The sequence below is a fragment of the Chondrus crispus genome, genomic scaffold (assembly GCF_000350225.1).
Source record: "Chondrus crispus Stackhouse genomic scaffold, scaffold_29, whole genome shotgun sequence".
Classification (NCBI taxonomy): Eukaryota; Rhodophyta; class Florideophyceae; order Gigartinales; family Gigartinaceae; genus Chondrus; species Chondrus crispus.
Window position 1 is genome coordinate 247,614 of NW_005179194.1, and position 14,164 is coordinate 261,777.

Genomic DNA, 14,164 nt, shown 5'->3' on the forward strand with positions numbered 1-14,164 from the left:
AAATGACTGTAAACCATGGCCCTATGCATGCAACTGTTTCACACCTTACTAATCTGCATCCAGTCATGCCAGACTTCATTGTTGTGCAACGAACAACTTGGCACTTGTCTATTTCCAACAACGCAAACGTCTTTCATATCACAATCGCCATACGTATCCTTGTTTCTCACCTTACTAATTTCGCCAAGCACTGTGAGATAATTATGGCAAGTTATAACAATGTGCATCCAGACTTTCTACACAACTCACATGAGAATACATGTAAATCACACGAGTACTGTCATGAACTTGCATCCAACGGCGCACCATGACGAGAGCACAGTGCAACGGCGCGTGCTCACGCAAGACTCGCATACAGCGTGACGCGTACACAGAATAATCGCACAACTGTATTCCTCTCGCGAGAAGTACTTGTTGTACTTTTGATTCACATGTACTGTACTCGGACACGCGCAGGATCGCAAACAGTCTGACACTGTAAAACTGTAAACCCTCATGTGCATACACCTGGATGCGTGTACATGTGTACGTACACGAATCCACCTGGCGACGTGTACATGTGTATACGGCATACATGTGTCCCGCCCGGGGGCCCCATGCAATTACCCATTACAACCATGGCAAACCACTTGAAACCGCCAAAACAACGTAATTATGGCATATACAGGCCATTTAAAGTACATCACAAGGCCAATGACGCACACGTGGACAACGCTCGACCAATAGATTTGCAGCATTAGACCTGAGGGCCAATAGAATTGCAGTATTTCCTGTGTAGTCTATAGTGCTACGGGCCAAGGTTCCACTTGGCAAAACTATGCAAATTTGCATGACCCTCCGAGAGGCCACTTTCGTCCCCGGAACCCCAAAATCTGGGATTTTACACGTGTCATGTCGTGATATGGGTAAGAGCGCCCGGACCGTGCAGTCATGTACACGTGTCACTCGATTTTGACCTTTTCAGATAACAGCATGTGGTCGCACATTTTCAATAGAGCCAACTTTTCATACAACTTGTATTTTGCAAACGCCTCAGATTTATTTCTCATCGTGTACACAACAACCCAGTTCGAGTGATCATCTACAAATGTAATGAAGTATCTCGAGCCACCAATGGACTGTACTTCGAGCGGACCGCAAACGTCAGAATGTACCAAGTCAAGACGGTTCTGTGCTCGAGACGATGATCGCTGTTTTGGGATTACTGATCGCGTTGCTTTGCCAGACACACACGCAGGACAAACGAGAGAGTGATTGTCAGACTTTCGATTCATTGCTCTGATCACATCGCTTTGACGAACGTTGATGCCACTTACCACATTATTGTCAATCATTGATGCGGTTCCTTGTACGTTAACATGGGCCATGCGTTCATGTAGCGTCTGCAGGGTAACTACGTGAGCAGAAAAGGTTTCATTCATGACGTCAAGTATGTACAAATCCCCAACTTGACTCGCTGTAGCAACTACAGTTGGTCCTGCAGTAACGCGGCATTTCTCATTTTCAAATGACACTTGCAAACCCTTCGAAACCATTTGGCTAACAGACAGTAGCGAGTATCCGAAATCAGGGACATGCAAAACGTTTGACAATTTGCAAGGATGGGGACTACCGTTGACGTTCAACATGAATTCTACCTCGCCGCGACCAGCGACATTAGCTCTAGCCTTCGTGCCCATCTCGACTGATCCAGATTGCATCTGTTCATACGTAACGAACAAAGAGCGATCAAACGTAATGTGAGCGCTGCAACCGGAATCGACAAGCCATGACCTTGCGTTTGCAGCCCTCTTTTCTGGAGTGGAAGTCGAAAGCAAGCAAGTAAAGTCACTCTCCGCAAAGGCAGCAGTAGAATTGTCATCTCGAGAAACGAACGCACTTGGCTTTAAGCCAGTGTTGCGTGACCGAAACCCATCTGGCGGCGCAGGTCGGCGCCCATTCACGTCCTGTTGGAAATCTTCGACCGCATGCTAAGCTCCAAGCCTGACAGATATTACACGTGTACGTCGACGAAACCTAAAATGCTTGCAAGAGCATTCTCAGGATGTTTGGTCTTCAAGGTGGACACGTGTCATATTTGTACACGGTTGCACTTTCCTATTATTTCCGAGCATGTTTCAATTTTGGTGTTGACACGTGTAAGTTATGTACCTCGTGGCACTGTACAGTACATTCTGAACATGTTTCATTTTTCTCGATTTGACATGTGTGTGACACGTATGACATTTGTCCTACACGTGTATGACACGTATGACGTATGTGCCACAGTGGTTATTAATCGTATTGTAAAATCTGTAATCTACAGTACAGTACATTCAGATATTATTGACTCTCAAACGGTCCCAAATTATTAGCAAGAGAGAGTACAAGTAGGAAAGTCATTTGATTATCAACCGAGAGTGGAAATAGGAGAGTCACTTGATTATCAACCGAGAGTGCAAGAAGGAGAGTCATTTGATTATCAACCGAGAGTGGAAGTAGGAGAGTCACTTGATTATCAACCGAGAGTGCAACAGGGAGAGTCACTTGATTATCAACCGGGAGTGGAAGTAGGAGAGTCACTTGATTATCAACCGAGAGTGCAACAGGGAGAGTCACTTGATTATCAACCGGGAGTGGAAGTAGGAGAGTCACTTGATTATCAACCGAGAGTGCAACAGGGAGAGTCACTTGATTATCAACGAGTGTAAGAAGGAGAGTCACTTGACGAGCCCTAATGGCTCGTATTGTATGTAGTTCGAAGAGTATAAGTAGCGCCAATAGTTGGCGACCAAGAGTAAAATGGTATCATCTTCTTTTCCCGTCAACCACCAGCAACCTTCAACCATCCTTCTTCCCTCTGCCCCGCTGACCTTTCTTTAGGTTATGGGCCCAGTTCAACGCTGATCGTCGTCTTCGTTTTAGTTCAAGTTCGAGTTTCGCCGTCGTTCAAGTATCAGTTTGTTCAGCTCGTCAAGCAGAAGAAGAAGGTATCAGTTTCAGTCTCCGCTTTCGAGTTTGGTTTTTCAGTTTTTTCAGTTTTCGCCGTCGTTTTCAGCACCGTTTCAGCCGATTTTTCAGTTCGGTGGTCCGTCAGTTCCCAGTTTTTGGAAATCAACTTTGTGGTCTTGCAGCTTTGTCGTGGCAGTCGTTGTGTGAGCTGTGGGTGAGCCTTCCGCTAGTCGGGAGGAAGAAAGTCCCTAGTGGCCAACGCACTGCCAAATCCTCAGTGGTCCGTCAGTTCTCAGTTTTTTGCTTTGTCGTGGCAGTCGTTGTGTGAGCTGTGGGTGAGCCTTCCGCTAGTCGGGAGGAAGAAAGTCCCTAGTGGCCAACGCACTGCCAAATCCTCAGTGGAACATACCCTCGCTCTTGGTGAAAGGCTGGTGCCATTGGAAATCTGACTTGAGCGAGGGTCCGACCAAGAATCGTCGAGAGACGAATTACTGATCCTCGGGGAGGATCACAGTGTACTGGTCTAGTCGATCCGCACTCTGCCTTCGGGAGGTGCGTCGGCGGTGTGGGTAACGCTCTCGGTATTAGCCCTATAGGTACGACTTCGGTCCCCTGGGTGAAGAGAATACGTGCCTAAACACTGAACCTCTCACTATACGTGTATAAGGTCGCGTACCTTGATTAAGTTCGCACGGAAGAGGGTGACCCAAGGAGTGATTGTGAACAAATCACACGAGTACGACGAAGGCAGTTTCATTCTTGTGTTGTGGGAGACCCTCTGAGGCAGTACCGTATCAAGTTTGGACAAGCCGATTTAGGTTGCAGGGACCGTTCGCGGTAGTAACCAAAAGTCCTGGTTCGTCTACAGGCAAAGTTGTTGTGCTTACTCGTGGCACGTTTGATTTAGTTCACAGTCGAAAGACCCGCACTGGCCGACATATAGGGGTAGCGCCCTAAGGCATTTTTAAGAAGAATACGCTTGTTCCACTCCGCCGGGAACAAGCACCAAGAACGTTTCCGAGTAATCGCTACAAACTTCCTATACGGGTGGGCTTGCCATTGTGTTGACTATCGGTTAACGGCTTGGGATCCCGGAACGGAAGACCTTGTATACTCGAAGGGTACATCCATTCGGCGAAATGGATGACCAAAGCTCTGGATCGGTCAGAATCGAGAAGCTGACCGCATCTAACTTTTACATCTGGAAGCAGAAAATCGAGATACTGCTTGCTCTCCGAGATGTCGATCAATACGTTTTTGATGATATCCCGGAGAATGCGACGTCAGATGACCGGAGAAAATGGATCCGTGGTGACGCAAAAGCAAAGGCAGTCATCGGACTCACGCTTTCTGATGACTACTTGCAACATGTGCGAGGGTGTAGCAGTGCGAAAGAGACATGGGAAGCAATTCTGAATGTGTTTGAGCGTCATACTTTGCTCAACAAACTTGCCGCCCGTCGCCACTTTTACACTGTCTCCATGCTCCCATCCGAGAAAGTGCTCGTGTTCATCAATCGTGTGAAGCAACTTGCTGCCAGATTGCAGTCAATGAGTGTTGAGATTGACGATAAAGAAATTGCAATGGCTGTGTTGAATGGCTTGCCTCCACGATTCGATAACTTGATTGTTGCTCTTGACGCACTTGGCAATGAAGATAAAGTGTTTGGACTCGAGTTTGTGAAGAGTCGTCTGCTGCAAGAAGAGCAACGAGAAAGCATGAAGACCGCTTCTGCTTCATCACCACATCCACCTGCACTTGTCAATCGTATGCCTATTCGACGCGATATGAAATGTACGAATTGCAATAGACATGGGCATACTGCAGCGCGTTGCTGGGGCAAGGATGTGAATGGGCGCCGACCAGCACCGCCAGACGGGTTCCGGTCCCGCAACCCCGGCATGAAGCCAAGTGCATTCGTATCTCGAGATGAAACTTCTACTGCTGCCTTTGCTGAAAGCGACTTTACATGCCTGCTTTCGACTTCTTCTCCCGAAAGGAAGGCAGTAAACGCAGGGTCATGGCTTGTCGATTCCGGTTGCAGTGCCCACATTACATTTGATCGCTCTATGTTCGTTACTTATGAACAGATGCAATCTGGATCAGTCGAGATGGGCACTAAGGCTAGAGCCAATATCGCTGGTCGTGGTGAGGTAGAATTCATGTTGAACGTCAATGGTAGTCCACATCCTTGCAAATTGTCCAACGTTTTGCATGTCCCTGATTTCGGATACTCGCTTCTGTCTGTTAGCCAAATTGTTTCAAAGGGCTTGCAAGTGTCATTTGAAAATGACAAATGCATCGTTACTGCAGGACCAACTGTAGTTGCCACAGCTAGTCAAGTTGGGGATTTATTCATACTTGATGTCATGAATGAAACTTTCTCTGCTCACGTAGTTACCTTGCAGACGCTACATGAACGAATGGCCCATGTTAACGTACAAGGAATCGCATCAATGATTGACAATAATGTGGTAAGTGGCATCAACGTTCGTCAAAGCGATGTGATCAGAGCAATGAATCGAAAGTCTGACAATCACTCTCCCATTTGTCCTGCGTGTGTGTTTGGCAAAGCAACGCGATCAGTAATCCCGAAACAGCGATCATCGTCTCGAGCACAGAACTGTCTTGACTTGGTACATTCTGACGTTTGCGGTCCGCTCGAAGTACAGTCCATTGGTGGTTCGAGATACTTCATTACATTTGTAGATGATCACTCGAACTGGGTAGTTGTGTACACGATGCGAAATAAATCTGAGGCGTTTGCAAAATACAAGTTGTATGAACAGTAATGGTAGGTTCGGAGGGGCAAGGGAAAGAAGGAAGGCAGGTTGATGTGTGTGAGTGAAGGAGTTGGTACCGAGGTTTACTTTGAAGCCGTTTTCCTGGGATACTTATACACTTCGAGTGCTACACTATCGCTCTACTCCCACTCCCAGTAAACCATACTCTACTATGCGCGACCAAGCGCGGTCCTCTTGTGGCCCGACCATACTGTTCGATTTCCACCTTACGAATCGATTCGTAACTATTTGCTCACAACTATTTCTACACATTCCAAATGACTGTAAACCATGGCCCTATGCATGCAACTGTTTCACACCTTACTAATCTGCATCCAGTCATGCCAGACTTCATTGTTGTGCAACGAACAACTTGGCACTTGTCTATTTCCAACAACGCAAACGTCTTTCATATCACAATCGCCATACGTATCCTTGTTTCTCACCTTACTAATTTCGCCAAGCACTGTGAGATAATTATGGCAAGTTATAACAATGTGCATCCAGACTTTCTACACAACTCACATGAGAATACATGTAAATCACACGAGTACTGTCATGAACTTGCATCCAACGGCGCACCATGACGAGAGCACAGTGCAACGGCGCGTGCTCACGCAAGACTCGCATACAGCGTGACGCGTACACAGAATAATCGCACAACTGTATTCCTCTCGCGAGAAGTACTTGTTGTACTTTTGATTCACATGTACTGTACTCGGACACGCGCAGGATCGCAAACAGTCTGACACTGTAAAACTGTAAACCCTCATGTGCATACACCTGGATGCGTGTACATGTGTACGTACACGAATTCACCTGGCGACGTGTACATGTGTACACGGCATACATGTGTCCCGCCCGAGGGCCCCATGCAATTACCCATTACAACCATGACAAACCACTTGAAACCCCCAAAACAACGTAATTATGGCATATACAGGCCATTTAAAGTACATCACAAGGCCAATGACGCACACGTGGACAACGCTCGACCAATAGATTTGCAGCATTAGACCTGAGGGCCAATAGAATTGCAGTATTTCCTGTGTAGTCTATAGTGCTACGGGCCAAGGTTCCACTTGGCAAAACTATGCAAATTTGCATGACCCTCCGAGAGGTCACTTTCGTCCCCGGAACCCCAAAATCTGGTATTTTACACGTGTCATGTCGTGATATGGGTAAGAGCGCCCGGACCGTGCAGTCATGTACACGTGTCACTCGATTTTGACCTTTTCAGATAACAGCATGTGGTCGCACATTTTCAATACCTCCCCTCGATCACATGCTTTGGGCAGCTTTGCACTCGGAAAGCCCAACCATGCTCACGAACTTTTCAAACAGCACGCGACCAAGTGGTTTGGTCAGCATATCGGCTGGCATTTCTGTTGTCGGACAATGGTACAATGTGACCAGTTTTCGCTGCACCGCATCTCGAACAAAATGATACGTAATATCAATGTGCTTGTTCCGACGATTTGTAGATTCGTTCTGAGCAAACGCAATCGTACCAGCGTTGTCACATCCAACGCGAATTGTTGGATCCGAATTTGCACCAAGTACATCGGCATGGAAGCGTCGAAGCCACGCGGCCTCTTTGCATGCTTCACTGAGTGCGATGTATTCTGCCTCACAAGTAGACTTTGCAACTACTGTTTGTTTCCGGGAAGCCCAACTGATAGGCCCATCACAAAGCTTGAACACGTACCCACTCGTTGATTTTCGTGATTCAAGGCATCCACCCCAATCTGCGTCGCTATACCCATGAAGTTCCGTACCAAGATCATCTTTACCAAACACTATTCCAAGATGCTGGGACCCACGCAAGTATCTCAAAACACGTTTCACACCTGTCCAATGCGAATCGTGAGGGTCGGCACAGTGTTGAGATAACTTTCCAATGGCATACGCAATATCGGGGCGGGTCCCGACCATTAGGAACATTAGACATCCAATGGCCTGACGATATGGTTCAAAGCATGGGTTGTCATCAGTGCCAGTTTCGGCCACTTGCATTGTGACATGTCGAGACTGTTCCATCGGAGTAACGCAAGGATTGCATGACGACATTTTGAACCGTTTCAGTACTGCTTGGGCATACTTCGACTGCGTGACGGTCAGGACGTGTTTAGAACGTATACGGTCGATCTCTAGGCCAATACAAGTCTTCGCCTCGCCAAGGTCTTTCATATCGAATCGTTTGTTGAGTTCATTTTTCATCCATAATATGGCCTCCAAGTCACTTCCAGCTAGCAGCAGATCGTCCACGTACAACGCGATAATCATGATGACATTGCCTTGACGTCGAATGTAAAGACATGGGTCGCTGCGTGTAGTGTTGAAACCAAGTTCAGTGATCAGAAACTCATCGATCTTACTATGCCATTGGCGATGGGCTTGCTTAAGACCATAGATTGCTTTCAAAAGTTTACACACCGAATCAGGTTTGACTTTGTCGATGCATCCTTCAGGTTGCTCCATGTAGATTTCTTCGTGAAGGTCACCGTTGAGGAAGGCAGTCACCACGTCCATCTGATGCAGCTCAAGGTCAAAGTGCGCAACCAGTGCCAGCAGCAGACGGATAGTTGTGAACTTGATGACAGGGGCGAAAGTTTCAGTGTAATCGATGCCTTCTACTTGTTGAAAGCCTCGTGCCACAAGACGTCCCTTTGCAGTTTCGACCAATTTTCCGGACTCGTCAGGAAGTTGCTTCACTCCGAAAACCCACCTGGACGTCAGGACGTTTGATGCCTGAGATCTTGGAACAAGTGTCCATGTTTTGTTTTTGTGTTGTGAAGCAAGTTCTTTGTCGATGCCCTTCTGCCAGAAGCGAGCTTTTGGAGAATCCATAGCTTGCTTGTACGAGTTTGGGATTTCCGTTATCACATGGGCGTGGCTAAGGAGTCCAGCAGTCACCAAAGCTGCTGCCCACCACGCCCCAGGCGTTTTGCGAACGCGAGTGGACCGACGGAGATTAGGTGGCGGATCAATCGTTTCTTCCTCAACTACGTGTTGCTCAACTGTTTCGGTAGTTTCGTCCTCCCCTGCAGTTGGGGAGGAGTTGGAGGATTCGTCAGAGTCTTGTTGTTCATCCGGCGATGATGCTTCTGATGCCACTGCATCATTTTCTGCAACTTCCTCATCGATGTTCAAGTTGATTGTGTCATCATCAGTTGCAGCCTCCTCGTTTGTATCCATCGGTTCACCAGATTTGCCTCCCGTGGACTCGTCAAAAGTAACATCTCTGGATACGATCACTTTGTGCAAATCACCATCCCACAACTTGTAAGCTTTCGTATTTTCAGCATACCCTAGAAACATTGCCTCCTTTGCACGGGCGTCAAGTTTCTGGATGTTGTGTTTTGGTAATGTATACCAACACTTTGAACCGAAAACACGCAAATGACCAACATTTGGCACAGATTTCATCCATAAGTGGTAGGGGGTCATCTTTGGGGGAATGGCACGTGACGTGACTCGATTTCGAACGTACACTGCATTGGCAAGTGCTTCTGCCCAGAACCCCTTTGTAACTTTCTTGTGCGCTAGCATGGAGCGCACCAAGTTTACCAAAGTTCTGTTCAGTCGTTCGGCGACGCCATTTTGCTCCGGTGTGTACGCGGTCGTCATTTGATGCTGAGTACCATTTGCAATCAGAAAAGACTTAAACTCCGTGGACAGATACTCACCACCTCGATCGGTGCGAAGCACTTTGATCTTGCGACCAGTGTGAGTCTGAGCAAGTTGTGCAAACATTTTGTATCGTTCAAATGCTTCTGATTTATGGTGCATAGGGTACACTACTGACCAGTTTGAGTGATCATCTATGAAGGTAATGAAGTACTTGGCACCACCAATGGACTGCACCTCTAAGGGGCCACAAACATCAGAGTGAACTAAGTCTAGACAGAAGTATGGCCGCCTCGAGGACCGCTCTTTTGGGATCACAGATCGAGTGGCTTTGCCGTAGACGCACGCAGAACATTTTTCAGAGATGCAATCATTGTCAGTATTGTTGATTTTGTTAGCCTCATTACCAAGTAGTTTGACTCCACTTACCACATTGTCACGAATCATCGAAGCAATACCTTGAGAATGCACATGTGCAAAGCGCTCATGCCACGTTTGCAGGGTGGCAGCATGTGCAGATCCGATGTCACTGACGATGTCGAGAACGTAAAGTTCTCCAACCAATGTCGCAGTCGCCACTACAGTTGAGCCTCGTCTGATCATGCATTTTCCATTTTCGAACCCAACTTTTAGTCCAAGTTCAGTCATTCGACTGACAGAGAGCAGAGAGAACGCAAAGTCCGGAACGTGCAATACATCCGTCAACTTGCACGGTTCGATGCGGCCATTCACATTTAACTTCAAGTGAACGTCACCACGGCCGGCAACCTTTGCACTAGCCTTGGTTCCCATCTGAACAGAGGCGGATTCAAGTGGCTCATACGTTGCAAACAAAGATCGGTCATATGTAATATGAGCGGTACAAGCTGAATCTACGAGCCACGAAGGCGACATCTCCACATCGTTCGTGTGCGAAGCTTTCGACATCAGACATGTGAAGTCGACGCTGTTTACAACCATGTCGGGATCAGGTTTCTGTGTGACAAATGCAGATTGTTTCCGCTGAGACATACGCGGTTTATATCCGCTAGGAGGAGCCGGGCGACGCCCATTCAAATCCTTTCCCCAGCAGCGGGTTGCCGTATGGCCTGTATGACCGCAGTTCGTGCATTTGTAATCGTTTATGTCCCGATTGTTCGGGGCACGATTAACCAGAGCCGATGTCTGTGAGGAGCTAGACTTCATGTTTGCTCGTTGCTCTTCCTGCAGCAGACGACTTTTTACAAAGTCCAAACTGAATATCTTTTCCTCATTACCGAGAGCATCAAGTGCAACGATGAGAGCCTCGAAACGGGCAGGCAGACCGTTGAGCACTGCCATGGCCATCTCCTTGTCATCGATGTTTACGCTCATTGACTTGAGGATGGCTGCCAGCTGCTTGACACGATTGATGTATGCAAGCACCTTTTCACCGGAAAGCATCTTCACAGTGTAGAACTCACGACGTGCAGCTAGTTTGTTCAGCAAAGTGTGCCTCTCAAACACGTTGACAATAGCTTCCCACATCTCATGAGCAGTATCAACATCACGTACATGCTCAAGATGCTCATCTGATAGGGAGAGACCAATCAGTGCTTTAGCTTTACTGTCACCTCTGATCCACTTCTTACGCTCTTCCGCGCGTTCCTCACTTGGAACTCTTCCCTCAACGATGTATTCGTCAACATCACGTAGAGCAAGCAGAAGTTGTATTTTCTGCTTCCACACGTAGAAGTTGGAGTCCGTCAGTTTGTCGATTCTGATGGATCCTCCTCCTCCTTGATCTTCCATTTTAGTGCAAATAAACTTCAAGTATTCGAAAATCCGTTCGGGGATCCCAAGCCGTTAACCGATAGTCAACACAATGGCAAGCCCACCCGTCTAAGAAATTCGATATGATTACTATGAAGTTGCACTAGGAGAAATTTGCGAACAGATATGTGAATTTATTTGGATGAAATCCCTAACTATTCTGTTCACAAACTACCTTTAAGTGTGCGGCACCGTTCTCGTGGCACTTCAGGTGCCCGTGAGACTCAAAGACGCGATTGCAAGGGATACAACGCGGAGTCTCCTTAGCGTTGGCAACTTGAATGCGATGAGACCTAGACTGAATGTGGTCGTAAAAAGCCTTCGCACTATTGCCACTAACGCCGCACACTTTACAATACCGCTTATACCGCGGGCACCTTACGATTCCTCTTGCGCTCACGCTTAAACTCTTTATCCGCGAGAACAGCCGCTTTCCGAGCAGAAAGTCGATGCGTAGTTCTCTTTATTGGTGCGGGAACAGAGCGCGGAATACGAGGAATCCTATATGGTGGGCAACTCGAGGACGGACCCGGAAGCGCGAGCCGAGGTGAAGGTTGATCCTCAGGCTCAAGCACCTCAACGGATACGACCTCCGATGTCCGAACCGTTCGACCGGTGACCAGCTTCCCAGGCGCAGAGCGCACCGGTACTAATTCCAGATCTAACACAACCCCGTAAAAACAGGTATTCACAATAAGGAATATGAAGATAATCGTCAGTAACAGATTTTGGAATTATTGCTCTTAAGAACCACCAAAACGTGCAAAGACAATCACTTAGATGTGTAGGAAATGGAAAGAAACTCAAAACTTACTTTGCATGAGAGAAAGAAGAAAAACCAAATGCGAGATTGACGACGACGGCGGTAGCGGGAGCGGAAACGAAGACGAAGACCAAAGACAGAGACAGCAGCAAGAACCACAGCAAGAACAAAAGCCAAACCAAGAACGAAGACAACGAAGACAGCGGGGGCGATGACCAAAACCAATTCACACAAGAGAGCAAGAACGACAGCAGCAGCGAAAACCAAAACCAAGAACGACGGCAAGAACGAGAGCGACAACGACAGCGAGAAGACCAGCGGAAAGAACGACGAGAAACGGCAGCGAAAACGACAGCGACAACGACGGCAGAAACAACGGAACGAGAACGACAGACTCATGCAGTGAAACGACAGCGAGGGACTGGGCCCATAACCTAATGGTAGGTTCGGAGGGGCAAGGGAAAGAAGGAAGGCAGGTTGATGTGTGTGAGTGAAGGAGTTGGTACCGAGGTTTACTTTGAAGCCGTTTTCCTGGGATACTTATACACTTCGAGTGCTACACTATCGCTCTACTCCGACTCCCAGTAAACCATACTCTACTATGCGCGACCAAGCGCGGTCCTCTTGTGGCCCGACCATACTGTTCGATTTCCACCTTACGAATCGATTCGTAACTATTAGCTCACAACTATTTCTACACATTCCAAATGACTGTAAACCATGGCCCTATGCATGCAACTGTTTCACACCTTACTAATCTGCATCTAGTCATGCCAGACTTCATTGTTGTGCAACGAACAACTTGGCACTTGTCTATTTCCAACAACGCAAACGTCTTTCATATCACAATCGCCATACGTATCCTTGTTTCTCACCTTACTAATTTCGCCAAGCACTGTCAGATAATTATGGCAAGTTATAACAATGTGCATCCAGACTTTCTACACAACTCACATGAGAATACATGTAAATCACACGAGTACTGTCATGAACTTGCATCCAACGGCGCACCATGACGAGAGCACAGTGCAACGGCGCGTGCTCACGCAAGACTCGCATACAGCGTGACGCGTACACAGAATAATCGCACAACTGTATTCCTCTCGCGAGAAGTACTTGTTGTACTTTTGATTCACATGTACTGTACTCGGACACGCGCAGGATCGCAAACAGTCTGACACTGTAAAACTGTAAACCCTCATGTGCATACACCTGGATGCGTGTACATGTGTACGTACACGAATCCACCTGGCGACGTGTACATGTGTATACGGCATACATGTGTCCCGCCCGAGGGCCCCATGCAATTACCCATTACAACCATGACAAACCACTTGAAACCCCCAAAACAGCGTAATTATGGCCTATACAGGCCATTTAAAGTACATCACAAGGCCAATGACGCACACGTGGACAACGCCCGACCAATAGATTTGCAGCATTAGACCTGAGGGCCAATAGAATTGCAGTATTTCCTGTGTAGTCTATAGTGCTACGGGCCAAGGTTCCACTTGGCAAAACTATGCAAATTTGCATGACCCTCCGAGAGGCCACTTTCGTCCCCGGAACCCCAAAATCTGGGATTTTACACGTGTCATGTCGTGATATGGGTAAGAGCGCCCGGACCGTGCAGTCATGTACACGTGTCACTCGATTTTGACCTTTTCAGATAACAGCATGTGGTCGCACATTTTCAATAAACAGTTTGCCCAAACGCACACTGGTCGTAAAGTGAAGGTGCTTCGCACTGATCGAGGGGGAGAGTACTTGTCGACAGAATTCAAGTCATATTTGGATTCAAACGGTACCCAGCACCAGCTCACCACTGCCTACACACCTGAACAAAACGGTGTTGCTGAACGTTTAAATCGAACCTTGATTGATCTTGTCCGTTCCATGCTTTCTCATAAACAGGTCAGTAAACGATTCTGGGCAGAGGCTCTTGCCACTGCAGTATATGTACGCAATCGAGTTACTTCACGGGCTTTGCCAGTTAACACGACTCCCCATCACATTTGGATGAAGTCAACTCCAAATGTTGGCCATTTGAGAGTATTTGGGTCAAAGTGTTGGTATACATTACCGAAATTAGAGCTCCGTAAGCTTGACTTGCGAGCGCGTGAAGCGATGTTTCTCGGTTATTCGCAATGCAGTAAAGCATACAAACTTTGGGACGGAGAGTTGAATAAAGTTGTTGTTTCACGAGATGCCAAGTTTGATGAATCGACATGTGGGATGCATGACATTCCTGCACATGAAAAAGATT

General features: G+C 47.3%; 2 protein-coding genes across 2 annotated transcripts; both read right to left on the bottom strand.

Annotated features, from left to right (window-relative positions):
* Nucleotides 1–787: 787 nt before the first annotated feature.
* Nucleotides 788–1,700, bottom strand: CHC_T00005394001 (hypothetical protein). The gene is made up of 4 exons (XM_005717261.1): nucleotides 1,584–1,700; nucleotides 1,302–1,496; nucleotides 1,003–1,190; nucleotides 788–848 (listed from the first exon to the last, which is right to left on the bottom strand). The coding sequence occupies exons 1-4, from the start codon at nucleotides 1,698–1,700 to the stop codon at nucleotides 788–790; spliced, it is 561 nt and encodes a 186-aa protein (XP_005717318.1).
* Nucleotides 1,701–6,995: 5,295 nt separating this feature from the next.
* CHC_T00010272001 (RNA-dependent DNA polymerase) lies at nucleotides 6,996–11,114 on the bottom strand. Its single transcript, XM_005717262.1, has one exon. It carries the CDS (start codon nucleotides 11,112–11,114, stop codon nucleotides 6,996–6,998), a length of 4,119 nt encoding a protein of 1,372 aa, XP_005717319.1.
* Nucleotides 11,115–14,164: the final 3,050 nt, after the last annotated feature.

What these genes read in the sequence shown, in the direction of transcription:
- CHC_T00005394001 (XM_005717261.1), bottom strand. Translation starts at nt 1,700, where the DNA reads ATGCAATCTGGATCAGTCGAGATGGGCACGAAGGCTAGAGCTAATGTC. An exon ending in ATGTGGTAAGTGGCATCAAC is followed by an intron (nt 1,191 to 1,301) that starts GTTCGTCAAAGC and finishes ATCCCAAAACAG; the next exon opens with CGATCATCGTCTCGAGCACA. An exon ending in AAATACAAGTTGTATGAAAA is followed by an intron (nt 849 to 1,002) that starts GTTGGCTCTATT and finishes CGGGGACGAAAG; the next exon opens with TGGCCTCTCGGAGGGTCATG.
- CHC_T00010272001 (XM_005717262.1), bottom strand. Translation starts at nt 11,114, where the DNA reads ATGGAAGATCAAGGAGGAGGAGGATCCATCAGAATCGACAAACTGACG.